General features: G+C 44.9%; 1 protein-coding gene across 1 annotated transcript in view; it reads left to right on the top strand.

Annotated features, from left to right (window-relative positions):
* Window positions 1–3,695: 3,695 nt before the first annotated feature.
* The window catches only part of DLEC1 (DLEC1 cilia and flagella associated protein), a 63,488-nt gene continuing 50,746 nt past the window's right edge, over window positions 3,696–16,437 (top strand). The window contains exons 1-5 of the mRNA XM_069473433.1: window positions 3,696–4,106; window positions 8,493–8,643; window positions 14,661–14,771; window positions 15,741–15,940; window positions 16,152–16,372. Coding sequence (XP_069329534.1) covers window positions 3,696–4,106; window positions 8,493–8,643; window positions 14,661–14,771; window positions 15,741–15,940; window positions 16,152–16,372 — 1,094 coding nt within the window. The remainder of the gene's footprint in view (window positions 4,107–8,492; window positions 8,644–14,660; window positions 14,772–15,740; window positions 15,941–16,151; window positions 16,373–16,437) is intronic.

Genomic DNA, 16,437 nt, shown 5'->3' on the forward strand with positions numbered 1-16,437 from the left:
TGCACTTAAGTGTTGATCAGTTAATACTAATTTGATGGTGAGTACATGTGGTGCTTATTTTTCCATTCTCGGGATACTTCACTTAGTAGAATGGGTTCCAGCTCTATCCAGGATAATACAAGAAGTGCTATATCACCATTGTTTCTTATAGCTGAGTAGTACTCCATGGTATACATATACCACATTTTATCAATCCACTCATGTATTGATGGGCACTTGGGTTGTTTCCACATCTTTGCAATTCTGAATTGTGCCACTATAAACATTCTAGTGCAGATGTCTTTTTTATAGAATGTCTTTTAAAAGTAACATAATTTTTTGAAGGCCAAAAATGTGTGTGGGAACCCAGAGATTAAAAAAACAAACAAAAATTGTGGTCAGTAGAACTGGTTATAAAATGAAAAAGGCAGCTCACAAGGAATTCCATTTGTGCTGATGAAGTCCCCATGGGAAGGGAGCTGCAGCGTGGGTCTAAAGGTGACCTGAGCCCTTTGTTACTGGGGCAGGGTCGGAGGCCTTCATTTATTCAGCTAGCCAGAGAGCAAACAGAAATTGAATGCCTGGCACGGGCACGGTGGAACCAGAGATGAATCCAGGTTATCAGGCAGAGAGATACTGACAAACGAAGGACATGAGGGTGGAGATAGGGGGTGCAGAGAAGAAGGGGGAGAGCAGGGAAGAGAGTCAATCAGACGGAATGGGCTGTAGCATCAGATGCTGCTGAATGCATGAAGAAGAAGAGGACTGAAAAGTGGCTGTTGCCTCTGGAGGGACTGGAGCGTTGCTGGTAACCTTGGCCTGGACAAGTACCAGCTGAGTGGAGGGGCACTCAAAGGCAGGGGAGACCTCTCTCCAGCTGCTCAGACTCTCTGTGACTGTCTCTGAGGCTGTCTGGAGGCAGGATGGAGAAACCAAAAGTAATGGCAAGAATCCATTGTCCTGTCTTTCCCTAGGACAGAGATGGTGGCCAGGGAGCCTCCACCAGTGAGACTGCTCCTAACCGACAAGATCACCAGTTTGGGTGGGCCCACCCCTAACATGAGAGCAATGGAGTCCCCCCAGAGACAGTTCCACTTCTTTTCCCAACCACAGCTCCTTCCTGTACCATAGGGGGCCTCACATGCATGTGGAAAATTGGATAAATGGCCCCTTTGCCCAAGCTCCCTCCACTCCTGTCCCTTTTCCCCACCAAAGGCATCCCTTACTGCCCACACCAATTTCCCTGGGGAGGAGTTAAAGAACAGGCTGCACAGGCCCTGGAAATGGACTCAGGATATTTGGGCAAATACTTGTGGAGTCCCAGGTACCTTGAGAGAAGGCACAAAGCACATCACCTTGGCCCTGTGGCCTCCTGTGGGGAAGGGCGCGGCTGGAGGAAAGCTAGGGCAGGGCCTTCTCAAACACATAGTCCAGGGCAAGGGCCCTGGCTTCCCAGCTCTCAGGGCAGAAAAGGTACTGGAAAGGACAGATGAGGGAGCCAGGCCCAACCAAGAGAAGTGGAAGTGGCCCAGGTCTGTGGGCAAGCATCCCGGGACTCATCTCAGGAATGGTCTTCAGGCCGTAAGGCAAACAAACTGCCCCCAGAGTAGAGAGTGGCTAGTTTTATCTTGAAGCCATGGTGTGCCAATGGCGATGGTCAATGTGATGTCAAGCTGCCACCCTGGACAACTGCAGTCCTCTTCCCATCTCAGTGGATGATATAATCACCCAAGTGCCTGCACACACATGATACTTAGAAGTCATTCTTGGCCCCTCTTCTTTACCTCCCATTATCCACCAGCGTGTCTTGTCAATCCTACCTTCTAGATCTACCTCCAACCCATTTCCCTCTCACCCAAGCTCCCTTCACCTCTTTCCTAACCTCTGCACTCATTTCGTGATTGACCTGGTGCCTCCTCTCATCCATTCTCACAGCAACAGGAGCAATGTCAGTAAAACAAAGCTGACTATGGCATGCCCCAGCTTAAGACCCTTGATGGCCCTCCTACTGTCCTCAGAATAAAAGCCAAATTCCTTAATGTGGCCTACAAACCCTGGCCCTTACCTATCAGTTTCAAACTTCTGCCCTCACACTCTTTTAAGTTTCATTCCTTTCATTAAAAAAATAATAATAATTTAAAGAGGTTTATTCTGAGCCAAATGTGTGTGACCAGCCTGGAGCACATGGCCTCAAGAGGTCCTGACAAAATGTCACAGCCACTCCTGAATTTCTTTCAGTCCCTCTTGCCTGTGGTGTTCTCTCCCAGCTTTTGCACACCTGGGTCCCTCGCATGGTGTGCCCTTTTTCCTTCTCCACTGGCTTACTCCTACTTATTCTACTTATTCTTGTTTCTTAACTTAAAAAAAAGTGAGGTGTAATTTACATAGAGTAAAATTCATCCATTACCATGTCCAGTCCTGTGACGTTTGACAAATCCGTACAGTTGTGTGACCACCATCACAATCAAGATATAGAATAATTCCATCATCCCCCCAATCTCTTGCCTTTTTGTAGCCAACCCTAGCTCCCATCCCCAGCTCTGGCAAACACTTACCTGTTTTGCATTTTTTTGAATGTCCTATAAATGGAATCATTCAGCATGTATGTGGACTTTGGGGATTGGTTTCTTTACCTAGAATAATGCATTTGAGATTCATTCATCTACGCTGTTGTGTGTATCAACAGTCTGTTTCCTTTTTAATGCGGAGTAGTAAGTATCATTGTGTAGATGTACTACAATTTATCCATTCACCAGTGGACAGCTTTTGGCAATTATGAATAAAGCTACCACAAACATCTGTGTACAAGGTTTTGTGTGCACACAGTTTTCATTTCCCTTGGAGAAATACCTAGGAGTGGCACTGCTGTTATGTGTAACTTTATAAGAAACTGCCAAATTGTTTTCCAGAGTTGCTGTACTAGTTTGTATCTCCATTCACAATACATAAGAATTCCTGTTGCTCCACATTCTCATCAGCAGTTGCTTCACATTCTCATCAGCAGTTGCCTGGCCCCTTTATTTATTCAAGTAATTTATTTTATTTTTTTTTTGCCATTCTATTAAGTGCATAATGGTATATCATTGTGGTTTTAATTTCCACTTTCCTGATGACTAATGATATTGAATGTACCCATTCTTTTTAATCTCTGCTTGGTCTTCACTTGTTCCAAGAAGTCACTCACCCTACAGACTAAGTTCTGTGGTTCCATGACAACCAACATTTATTTCTACCTTGGCCTTAACCCACTAAACTGCAGTTGTTTTACTGTTCTCCCCATCCACCATCCTTTCTCTCTCTCTCTCTCTCTCTCACACACACACACACACACACACACACACTACTGTGAGCTCCCTGAGGGCAGAAGCAGCATCTTACTTCCTTTGGTATCTTCAGCTCCCAGCACACATGTGAAACACAATCTCTAGACAAAAAATACTAAATGAGTGAATGAACAATTGCTGAACAAATAAAAAAATGGATGGATGAATGTAGGTACTTTGGCAGAAGGTTTTGTAATCCGACTGGCCTGGCTGTGTCAATTAACCTTCTCCATCGGTGCCTCGCACGTAGTAAGCTCAACGCTAAAACTGCGATGGCGAGGATGCGAATGTTTACGATGACAACACCGACGACGCCACCAAGAGGAGGACCCGGCGGAAGGGGCGGGGCCGGAAGCAGAACTGCGGAAGGGAGTTAGCGGCGTCTCAGTTGCCATGGAGACCAGAAGCGCTAAAGGGCGGAGGTCCGCGGAGTCCGCGATCTACCAGTACGTGGAGACAACGTGGGCGCCAACCTTGAGTCCAGAGGGGTCCAGCAGCCTCAGCAAGCCCACCCGGAAGGCCTCCCGCAAGTCCTCCCGCGCCTACTCCGAGGGCTTCCACTATAGCTTCGCGGCCAGGCGCCGCCGCCTCACGCCGCTCGCGCTCGCGCCGCACCCGGAGCCGCAGCTGCTTCGCCTGCGTCCCTCCTCGCTGCGCACCCAAGAAATTTCGCACTTGCTCACCGGCGTCTTCCGCAACTTGTACTCGGCCGAGGTGATCGGCGAGGACGTGAGCACAAGCCTGATCAAGGCCCGCGGCAGCGAGAATGCTCGCCACGAGGAGTTCGTGGACGAACTACAGCAGGTAACGCGGCCCTGGCGCCCCGCGCTGCGGACGTTGCGGGGGGACCCAGGGCGCGCCTGCAGGACCCAGCACGTGCCAGCATCTGCTGAGGGCCAGGCGCTGTCCCAGGCTCTGGGGATGCAGCTGGGAAAGAGCAGGTCCAGTTCATGCTCCAGCGGATCCATGTTCTAGTGGAAGGACACTCTATATAGACACATATATCCGTAGCACCTATCCATCGTTCTCTGCACACATACACACATTATATATTGCATATATAAATGAAACAGCTTGGGCAGACAGCTGAATCGTTGTCCTCTGGAGGTGATAAAGCGAAAAGTCATCCGTCTGGGGGGTATCACAAACGGTTTGTGGTTTGTATCACAAACCACAATCTTGACTGAGACATGCGTGTGCAGATTTTAGGAAGCATGCCCAATCTCTGAACAGCAACTGTGCTTCCTCCTCTGTGCATGGAGGAAACCAGATGACTTGGGTCCTCTGTGCTGAGTCTGCCTCTGCTGGCCAGATAGCTGTTGCCTCCCTTAAACTTGAGGGCACTCCTCCCCAACCTCTTACCCCGTGTGCCTCCTGCCTCCCAGATCTTCCTTTTTCTTCTCCACTCCATTCTATCCTCTACCTGCCCATAAGTGAGGTACATCTCACCCTGCACATTCATTCATTTAACACATTTATTGAGTGTCTACTATGTGCTGTGTTCTGTTTTGGGCAACGGGAATGCAGCAATGAATAAAATGCAAGTGTGCAGCTCACACACGCAACCTGTCCTCTGTAGCTTACATTCTAACTGGGATAGATAGACATTAACAAAATGAGTATCTGTGTAATATGTGAGATACTGATGGGATCAGTTTCACCCCCACCTTGGGTTATAGGCTTCTTGAAATCCAGCCAGGGCTTGTAGCTGGTACCCTCTGCTCTGTTCTTCCTGGGGTCCCACATACACTCTGCTAAGATTTCAGCCTACTTAGGCCAGACCTTGCCCTTGAACTTCTTTTTTTCTCTTTTTTTTCTTTTTCTTTTTCTCTTTCTTTTTCTTTTTCGAGACAGAGTCTTGCTCTGTTGCCTGGGCTAGAGTGCCATGGCATCAGCCTCACTCACAGCAACCTCAAACTCCTGGGCTTAAGCAATCCTTCCGCCTCAGCCTCCCGAGTAGCTGGGACTACCGGCATGCGCCACCATGTCCAGCTAATTTTTTCTGTATATTTTTAGTTGTCCAGATAATTTCTTTCTATTTTTTAGTAGAGATGGGGGTCTTATCTTACTCAGGCTGGTCTTGAACTCCTGACCTTGAGCGATCCTCCCGCCTCAGCCTCCCAGAGTGCTGGGATTACAGGCATGAGCCACCGCACCTGGCCACCCTTGGACTTCTGACTCACAATCCTGTCATTCACATGAGCCAGAATATGTGAAGCATTATAAACCCATAAACCCCACAACAAGTCACCCAGTTCATTAGATTCAACCTCCTTAATATCTCTTCCATGAGTAGCCACCATACCAGGGTCTGAAATGGCAAAGAGTGATCCCTATTTCTGGGGGGGGCGGGGGAAAAAAGCTTTGAATCTCTGAAGATAAAGGTAATACACGTTCATTACAAAAATTTCAGAATGCAGAAAAGCTTAAAGAGTGATCCTGTAGAAATACAAATATGCAAAGATAGGTTGACTTTATCAATTACAATATATCCACACTGAAATACCATGAAGTTGTTAAAAAGAATGAATTATACCTATATTACAGACAACTGCCTGCTGTTTATTATTTATTTATTTTTTTAGAGACTCCAGGCTGGAGCACAGTGGTGTGATCATAGCCCACTCCAGCCTCGAACTCCTGGACTAAAGTGATCCTCCTGCCACAGGCTCCTGAGTAGCTAAGACTGCAGGGGAGCGCCACCATGCCTGGCTAATTTTTAAAAAAAAAATTTTGTGGAGACAAATTTTCACTATGTTGACCAGGCTGGTGTTGAACTCCTGGCCTCAAGCACTTCTCCTACCTCAGCCTCCCGAGTTACTGGGATTATAGGTGGGAGCCACCACAACCAGCTGCCATTTATTAATTTAGCAAAGGAGTCATAGAACAGTGTTATGATAATCCCATTTATTATAATGCTATATATATGCATAGAAAAAAGCTGAAAAGTTTTCTACCAATATGTTAACAATACTCTTAGGGGGCATTTAGTTTTGTTTTTTGTTTTTTTTTTTTTGAAACAGAGTCTCACTCTGTTGCCCAGGCTAGAGTGCCATGGCATCAGCCTGGCTCACAGCAACTTCAAACTCCTGGGCTCAAGCAATCCTACTGCCTCAGCCTCCTGAGTAGCTGGGACTACAGGCATGTGCCACCATGCCGGGCTAATTTTTTCTATTATTTTTAGTTGTCCTGCTAATTTCTTTCTATTTTTTTAGTAGAGACAAGGTCTCGCTCTTGCTCAGGCTGGTCTCAAACTCCTGAGCTCAAATGATCCACCCTCCTCAGCCTCCCAGAGTGCTAGGATTACAGGTGCGAGCCACCACACCCAGCCTTGCATTTAAAATTTTCTTTGCATACTTCTAGATTGTCTGAACGTTTGCAATGCATGTGAATTAATTTTATTACAAAAAAACTTCGAAAAGAGCAGGCATCTGTCATTCCACCTGTGTGATTCTTCTGTTCTTGTAACTATATTTCTTTCTCTCTTTCCTTTGTTCTCCTCCCTTCTTTGCTTCTCATTTTCTGTGGATGTCACTGCCATATGATTGTGGAGGACTAGAATTCATTCTCCTTAGAGGAGCCATAATTACCATCCATCATGGAGTGTCTCTCTTGACTGAGTTCTCCCACGGTCAGCCTCATTGGCTGCTGGTCTTCCCCAGATCCACCTGTAGAAGTACTATATAGTCTAATGATTAAGAGCAAATGTTCTGGAACCATACTTCCTGGGTTCAAATCCTGGTTCCACATACCACCTGTATGACCTTGGACAATCCTTTTACTACTATATGCCTCAGTTTCTTCATCTATAAAATGGGAATAATAGTAATATCCACTCCATAGGTTGTTTTGGGGATTAAATGAGTCAATACAGGAAAGCATTTACAACATTGAGCATTTGCAACACACTTGCGTGCTCAGTAAGTGATAGTTGGTATTGTTATTTTTATTTGGATAAGATACTAATTCCTACATCCAAAAATTTGGGTCAGGGATTATCAGCTTAAGGCACATGACACAAAGCATGGTAGTTTATATGTAAGGAACTGTCCCAGGCTACTGTCTCCTAAAAAGGTGTTTCCTTATCCCAAGATGATTTAGTCACCTCCTTTTAGCCTTTGTTATATCCTCATTCATATGCTATCATAGCACTTTTAAGACTCTTTTCCACTTATTTGTATCCTTGGCAGTTCCCTCCTGTTAAAATGTAAACTCCTTGTGAGCAGAAACCATATCTGATTCATTTCTCTCCCCAGATGTACATGGTAAATATACAATAAATCCTTATTAAAAGAACACCTAAATATACATCTTTGAGGTCCCACCAGCTCTAGGAATACAATAAAGAATACTGTCCCTTACACAACCTTTTATTTTTTTAAGAGATGGGGTCTCACTGTGCTGCCCAGGCTGGCCTCAAACTCCTGAGCTCAAGAGATCCTCCTGCCTTAGCCTCAGTCTCAGCCTCCCAAGTAACTGGGACTACAGGCACATGCCACTGCATCCAGCTAATGCAGACTATATTTCACATTTCACTGTATTTCACATTACATCACAGACTATATGTCACACCTACAAAGGGAAGGAAGAGAGAGCAGGATTGAGCCGTGGAAGACGTGGAACTGAGATGGGCACCCAGCAAACCTCGGCAAATGCAGCAGGTTGCTCTAGAGAAAGTATTATCTGTGAAAATTTCTCTCTTTGGGTCAGAACAGCCGGGACTTTATAGCCCTGCCCCTCTCAGTCACAGGATGTGGGTGCTACAGAAAGGACCTGGGCTCAGGCAAGCCCTTTCCAACAGCTTATGTAGATTCAGGGGCTGTCTGCTGACTACACTCCTGTGACTAGGGAGCAAGTCCTTCCTCGAACAGGGATCTGGGTGGCACCACAGGTAGTGTGCTAACTTGTATTTGGTATTTCACAGTTTGAATGGCAGCTCTTTTTACTGTGGAACCAGGACACAGGGTACCAAGCTTGGCTCTGTTACGGACCTTGCTGTGAAACCTTTAAGTCATTTATAAGTCTATGGGTTTGGTTTCAGTTTTCACATGTAGTAGGTTGGACCAGATGGTTGTGATAGTTTTCTGGCTATTCTTCTATGCATCATTGGAAGCCCTGATGCTGCACTGAAGTTGAGTAAAGCTATGTAATCTTACCATATTTCTGTGCATTTGCTCATTCACTCGCCAGATTCGAGAGCTCTATAAGCAGCGGCTGGATGAGGTTGAAATGTTGGAGAGACATATCATTCAGGCCCGGGCACGGGCCCTTGCGGAGAAGGAGCGGGCCATGACCCAGGCCAAAGTGCAGGTCCTTGAGGACCTCGTCAAGTTGCCTCCAGGTGTGTTTAAAGAACTCCCATATGCCTGCCACTGATTTCCCAGCTGATAATATTTTATTGTATTTCCTCCATTGTCCACTCTCTAGTCTTTTTTTGAACATTTGGAGAGCAAGTTGCAGACATGATGTTTCATTACCACAAAACACTCCAGTGTATATATCTCCAAAACAAGGACACTCCTATATAATCAGCATACGACCCTCCAAACCAAGAAATCGGTATCAGTGCAAGACTAACCTCCAACCCACAGATCCCTGTCGACCTAAATGACAGACAGAGGGAGGCTCTCTAAAAGAAAATGGTATTTGTTTGGGAATGGGCATTACAATGGGAATACACATGCCATTGTAAACTGTGTGCATATTCGGGGAGATAAAGGAAGGCAAAAGTTTTTAACGGAAAAATGAGGAAGATTGCATAATTCTTTTGAGATAATTATCCTTGGCTACAAGGATCAGTAACAAAATGGTACCAGTCTGAGTGAGGTTGGACAAGCAGTTGCTGAGCAGATTTTTTTGTGTGTGTAAGGTTGCAATGACCTTTGTGCAAGCCTGTAGGTTTGGCAAAATCTTTTGTGATGGTTCTTGTTATCAGGCATTCATACATGAGAACCCTCCCTTGATGGCCTTCTCCAAATCCATTGGTCAGGGTTTTTGACACTAGCGACTCCATTTTGATTCTGACAACCTTCACTTCTCATTCAAATTTCACCAGCTATCCCTCTGTGGCTCTGTCCTCTCTGGCCCAGGGTCCTGTCCAGGAAGTCATTATTACGTCTCTTATTTTGACTTCTTTGTTTGGAACAATTCCTTTTCTTGTCTTTCATGTTCTTGACGGTTCTTGACAGGCCTTTTATTCTGTAGGATGGGTTTGTGTGATGTTTCCCTGTGACCACACTCAGACCATACATTCTGGCAGCAATACCACAGAAATTATTCTTTGTTCCTCTGACTGTGGCACATCAGGAGGCAAAGGTGATATTAACCTCCATCACCTGGACAAGTTGGAATCTTCCAGAATTCTCCACATTAAATCCTCCAAATTAAATCATAATTGGTTAGTCTTGTGGAGAGGTAGTCTCAGATTACACCAATGTCTTGTTCCTTGTCATAGCTCCATCATCAAACCACCAGTGTTCACTGAAAACTCTCTTCTTAATCAACTACCTCTATGGTGATATTTTTTAAAATTTATTTGTCGAAGAAATTGGTTTGTTTTTCTTATAGACTTGTCCGTAGTATGGATTTTACTGATGTCAGCATTGGGGTGTCATTTAACTCAGCGATCCGCAGTTTCTTGACACCAGGGACCGGTTTCATAGAAGACAATTTTTCCACAGACGGGGGTGGGAGAGGCAGAACTCAGGCTGTGACGGGGAGTGGCTGTAAATACAGATGAAGCTTTGCTGGCTCACTTGCTGCTCACCTCCTGGTGTGCACCCCCCCAGGTTTCATGGAAGACAATTTTTCCACAGATGGGAGTGGGGATGTTGGGGGGGGCGGAGCTCTGTGGACCAGTCCCTAACCCTGGTACCGATCTGCAGCCAGGGGTTGGGGATTACAGATTTAACTTGTTCTTATGATCCCTGTATTTCCTGTAAGTCAGTAATAAGTTCTAAAGACTTTAAGAGGTTAGAACTGGGGTAGGGGATGAAAGACTACTTCATAGGTAGTGGTATGTGCTTCCCTAAAGGGGTACATGATACCTGGTTATCTCTTTTCTCATGATGCTAATGGCCTTTTATTTTATTAGGGGTTATAAATTATAATGAAATGCTACTGGTAATGATAATTCTATCATTCCTTTTTCATCAGCTGAAATATTTATATAAAGAGAAACTTTTCAGCAACGACTTTGATTACCCCAAGGTATGGGCAGGATTAATTCTTTCCCTTTATTTTGCCAGTTTTTAAAATAATAAGTTGTTTTTTCCAGCATCTTCCAAAGGTAACTAATGAGATTTATTTGGTTGTTTTAGTATCATTATGAACTCATGGATATTATGACTATGATTATATTTATTATCTTTATTGATGCTCATCTTTGACCAATGAGCCTTTTCAGGTTGACTCCTGACTCTTTTGACAATCAGTTGTCTTTGATAACTACCTTGCTTTCTGGAAGGATGTTCCAGGCTCATCTTGGGTATTTCTGGCCCCAGACCTGGAATCAGGCATTTTCCCAAGAAGCTCTGGTTCCTTTTATCTCCCCCTGCCCCTCAGAGACTTTGATTTATCCTCTTGAATTCCTGAAAATTACAATTCCCAGTGAAGGAGGCAAAAAGGACAGTGTGTTTAGGAGACCTGTCACATGTGTAGCCTAGGGGGAAGGATGTAGAGGGAGGAAGAAGTGGAAGATACAGTGCTTAGAATGGCTTTTATAATTATGAGCACCTGCTAGGGACCCTATGCTATGTCAGTTGCTCTGCATAGGTTATCCCATTGAATCCTTCCTAAAACCCTATGCAGTAGGTTTTCTTTCCATTTTACAAGTACAGGAACTAGACAGAGAGAGATGATCAGATAACGTCCCCAAGGTCTCACAGCTCGGAAGGGGTGGGACCTAGATTTGAGCTTGGGTGTGTCTGCTGTCAAAACCCATCTCTTTCTTCTACTGGAAGGAGGCAGTTGTTGACTGGGCACAGTGTTTCAGGGGTGTTGATGACATCCTTTAGGGTGTGGCTCTGAGCAGAAGAAGCCCTATCGTTTGTGAGGCCTGCTGCCTCTGGGGCTCAGGTCCCCTTAGTGAACTCCCAGGCACAAATCCTCTATCTCTTCCTGTTTCCCCCTCCACCACAGCAGAGCGTGGCGGCCTGGTCTCCTCAGCTGTGGCCCAGATAACGATGTGGATTTTGGCAGAGATTACCGTTAGTAAATTTGCAGGAGTCTTTATTGATTATCTGATGTTCCCTGAGCCCTGGGAGTCAGATACTGTCCCTATCTTTTTTTTTTTTTTTTTTAGCTAGAGATGACAAGAGATTAAATGATTAAATATTTGGTTTTTTTAAAAATGAAAGTGGAATAAAACATGGAGAACTGGGAGACAAGCATCAGTCAGGAGTTTTTCAATGACATTCATTTTATTTTTTACCCAAGATAATATTAAGTTACAATCAGACATTGTCTGCCCTGGTTTCTGAGCCTTCTGCTGGTAATGTGTCTTTCTTTTATTTCAGAAGTGGCAGAAGTAGAGACACTAGCACAACGCCACAGACACCCCTCTGGTCTCTGCTTCTCAGAGCAGGGCGAGGTGACTCTTTTATTACTAAGATTAACTGGCAGTGAGGACATTCCCCAGAAACTTTTCTTATTTACAGAGGCAACCTTTCTCTGTTGGCTGATAAAAACGTCACAAGGTGGAAAACATGCATACATTCTCAGATAGAGGGAGGAAAATGAGGATTCTGCAGAACATCTTGTGCTTTCAGTCCCATCCCTTGCTGGCAGCTTGTCCATATTACATTTTGGAGAGTGGAACAGCCAACACCTTGCAGAGCCGTCCGTGCTCAGGAGCCATAAGGTCAGTGTAGGAAGCCCGCCCTTCCCAGATGGGAGAAGGTGGTCAGAGGGCCTACCGTGCAGGGTTTTGCAAGGCACACCTGGCACATGTCCAGGCCTGAGGAGGAGAGAGATTTTCCCGAGGTCTGATAAACTGACCCCAGCTTCTGCAGGCATAGCACCTAACCACCCACACCCTGGGGGAGGACTGCAGAGGAATGGTATCGGATGAGAGAGGATACATCTCCTTTTCACGTGGCTTTTACCCTTTGTATGGAAGTCTTATCTTTTTATATTTCAAATAGACCATCACCAAAGCCCTTGAAAATTGGGCTGGATTGTGTCAACTTGGCATTGCTGCTACTCCCTGCTAAAGTCTCCATTGCCAGGGAGAGAACAGGGACTACATTGTTCAGAAAGCACTCTCCCCCCACCCCCACCGCTGATGAGAGGCCCTTGGTGAGTTTGGAAGGGAAGGCCATTATTCTGAAGAAGCAGTAGCAAGCAGATGATTGAGTGGCTGTGAGTTTTGAAGCAGCTTCCAGATAACTTCTTGCGAAACCCCTGCTTCAGTGCTGCTGGCTGAAGTTGTTAATGATGGTGTTCTTAAGTCTGTTTGTGTTGCTATAAAGGAATTCCCAAGCTGGGTAATTTATAAAGAAAAGAAGTGTATTTGGCTCATGATTCTGCTGGCTGGAAGATTGGGACTCTGGTGAAAGCCTTAGGTGGCTTCCCTCATGGCAGAAGGCAGAGGGGAACCAGTGTGTGTGGAGATCACATGGCGAGAGAGCAAATGAAAGTGAGAGTGGAGGTGCCAGGCTCTCATGGCAACTAACAGAGTGAGAACTCACTCACACTCAGCCCCCGGAGGGCATTAATCTATTCATGAGGGATCCACTCCCATGATCCAAACACCTCCCATTAGGCCCCACCTCCAACACTGGGGATCAAATTTCAACATGAAGTCTGGTGGGACTATAGCAGAAGGCTTCCCTGACTTTCTCTTCCTCATTCTGTAATCCCCTGTATTAAAACCTTTGCATTTGATATACATAGAGTGGTTTCTGTTTTCCTGATTGAACCCCAACTATTTCAGTAACTAGACCAAACCTCAAACCCTCAATATATATGATGGGGGGAACATGTGTTCTTCACTTACCTCATCTACACCCTTGGTTATAGGGGACTTCCAAAGCGAAAGACCATTCAAAGGCACTATGTCCTAAGATAATGTTGGTTAATGGAGCAAGCAACAAGGTTTGAAAACATCCAAGTCTTCCATTTATCCTACTTATTCCTTGATTTTTATTGAAGTAATAAATATGCATGGTTTTTAAAAAAATCAAATGGTTTAGAAGAACTTCTAATGAAGCATAAAAAGCCTCTACCTATAGATGTCATTATAAATTTGTCCAAATGCATAGAATGTACAGCACCAAGAGGAAACCCTAGTATAAAACATGGACTTTAGGCAATGATGAGTCAGTGTAGTTTCATGGATTATAACAATGTACCACTATGGTGGGGGAGTTGATAATGTGGGATGCCTGGATGCGTGGGGGCAGGGGATACATGGGAAGTCTCTGTACCTTCCTCTCAATTTTTCTGTGAACCTATAAATGCTCTAAAGAATATAGTCTATTTTTAAAAAATCCTCCACCTCACCTCTCCCAACCTCTGTCCACTTGCCAAAGGTAGCCATTTCTAGTTTTCTGGAGACCTATAAATAATGTTATTTATATGTTATATAAACGATATGTCTTTGCTACTGTTTCTGGACTCAAACTCATCAACCATAGACATTAATGGTTAACTTTCCACTCTGTTAGATGAGGTTTTTTTCTCTCACATGTCTGTGGGTCAGTGGAGGATTGGCTGATCTGACTGGGCTTGGCTGCTGAACTGGCGTGAAGCTGTGGCTCTAGCTGGGCATGGCTCCAGTGGGGTGTGGCTCCTTGCTGTCTCTTGGGCTCAGGTCTGCTCCACATGGGTTCATGCTGGGGTCCAAGATGAAGGTCAGGGAAGCTCCTGTCACAGTGGTGGCAGAGGCTCAATGGGGAAAGCTCAGCTGCAAAGCACATTCCATGCTTTGCCAGCATCTTATTGGCCAAAGCATGTCACATGGCCAAAGTTAAGGGTGAAGAAGTACACTCTGTCTCTAGCAGCAGGGACTGCAAAGTCACATGGCAAAGCGCCTGGATACAGAGAAGGGTGAAGAATTGGGGCCATTTCTTCAATCTGACATACTTCTGTTAATTCTATTTTGTTATAATCCCTCTGTGAGTAACAACATTTTAGCTGAAGTAATACCACAACACACCTTTGCCCAAAGATTGGTCTCTTTTAAGTGGCTCGTAAGTACTTACTGATTAGTTTCTTAAATGTTAACTTTCTCGCAGGATTCTGAGAAGGAATTTTGTTAGATAGTTTAGGCATGAAGGATGAAGAAAGTTGGGGTGCAGGTTCTTCCACATCAATCTGGCTTGAAACACCTTTGTCCTCTCCCTCCCTTCTGTGTAGTGAAGACGATCTTCAGATGGTGTATAGACAGCCAGTTGCTACAGAAACATCATTTGATCTGCCCAGAAGATTACTACAGTGACACAGTGCCATTTTGCTCTGCACCTAAAGGTAATCAATGCTCCTGTGCTCTCTCAGAGCTTCTGATATCATTCCAGGGAAGTTTTGTGGTAGCAGGGCCACATTGGCCACTGTGCTGCCATTTACTTACTCATAGATCTTTTTTCCCCTTTTCTTTAATTTCCTTTTTTTTTTTTTTTTTTGGAGTCAGTGCTCATTGCAACCTCAAATTCCTAGACTCAAGCAATCCTCCTGTCTCAGCCTCCAAAGTAGCTAGGACCCCAGGCATGTGCCACCATGCCTGGCTGATTTTTTATTTTTATTTTTTTTGTAGAGACAAGGTATCACTATGTTGCTCAGGCTGATCTTGACCTCCTTCTCAGCTTTGGAGCTGAGAAGGCATTTGGTGTGGGGGGATCGGGATCCAGAGAATTGAGGGTGCTGATGAGAAGAGTTCCACCGATGGCCTGAGCTGCACAGGGAAGTAAGGCCAGAAAGCTGTAGCAGAATCAAGTGTCATGGAGTGCTAAGACACTTAGTACTTCAAAGTTAGTTGGAAACCCACTGTCTCATGCAAGTAAACGAGACTGTAGCTAATGTGTTGAGGATTTGCCAGGCATTGTGCTAAGAGACCTGTGGTGGTACCAGTTTCATTGCATTCTTGCCGGGAATGAATGTTCTCATTTAACCTATGGCGGATGATCTTATGGGTGTAAAAAGCTAAAACAAACTTTGATTCCTTGTATGAACATGCGTGTGTGTGACAATGGTCTGTTCACATTCTTTGTGTTGGAAAACTGGAAAATATTTTAACACTCTAGTCCTAAGTCTTAAATACATAGGATAAGTTCCAGGAATAATTCATATGCTGAAGAGCAATTACATCTTACATGGTAAATGTGAAAGCTCAGAAGAAAACATCAAGCTAACTGTGGTTTTGGTGATTTTATTTGGTCGTCTTAGAAACATCCACCTCCTCACCTTGGTGCAGTAACTCAATTTGTTTCCTTGCTGCCATAGGCATCTTCCTCCCTGGATGTTCAAAACTGACATTTAGTTGTGAGAAGCGTTCTGTCCCAAAGAAAGAGCTGAACAAGAAGCTTGAAGTTTCATGTGAGCAGCAGCTTGCTAAGTTTGAAGATGAGTTAGACCACACTGTGGACAGCCTGTCGTGGGACTCGACTCCTAAAGTCAAACAAAGGACCAGAGAAACTGTCAAGGTCAGTTGAAGCCTGTGCACAGCGGTGTGTGGGGGCAGCGGGGATAGGGAGGCAGTGAGGGGGAGGGAGTTCAGACGACACCAGAAGTTGTGATGAATCCACAGCAAAATAGAGTTTGCATTGGTCTGCCGTGCGTCGTGCAGTTGACAAAGATGTCAAATGCACAGTCCCTTTACCTGTCATTGACTTTATATTTTTGTGTGTTTCAAAGAAGACAAATCTGGCAAAAAATAAAAATTGGATGAACCACTTACGTGTGCCACAGAGACAACTAGAGCGACTTCTGCTTGCCAGAATGGAGAGTCGGAACCAGTTCCTAAAAAACCCTCGGTTTTTCCCTCCTAACACTCCATATGGAGGGAAGTCTCTTGTTTTTCCTCCAAAGAAGCCAGCACAGAGAGGAGAATTCCAGAGTGTAGAACCAGAAGAGAGGTATGTCTTTCCTTGACTTGCACTTTCCGAAAGTCTGACCCTTTAGAGTAAAACCCAGAAGGTCC

Source organism: Eulemur rufifrons, chromosome 7 (assembly GCF_041146395.1).
Source record: "Eulemur rufifrons isolate Redbay chromosome 7, OSU_ERuf_1, whole genome shotgun sequence".
Classification (NCBI taxonomy): Eukaryota; Metazoa; Chordata; class Mammalia; order Primates; family Lemuridae; genus Eulemur; species Eulemur rufifrons.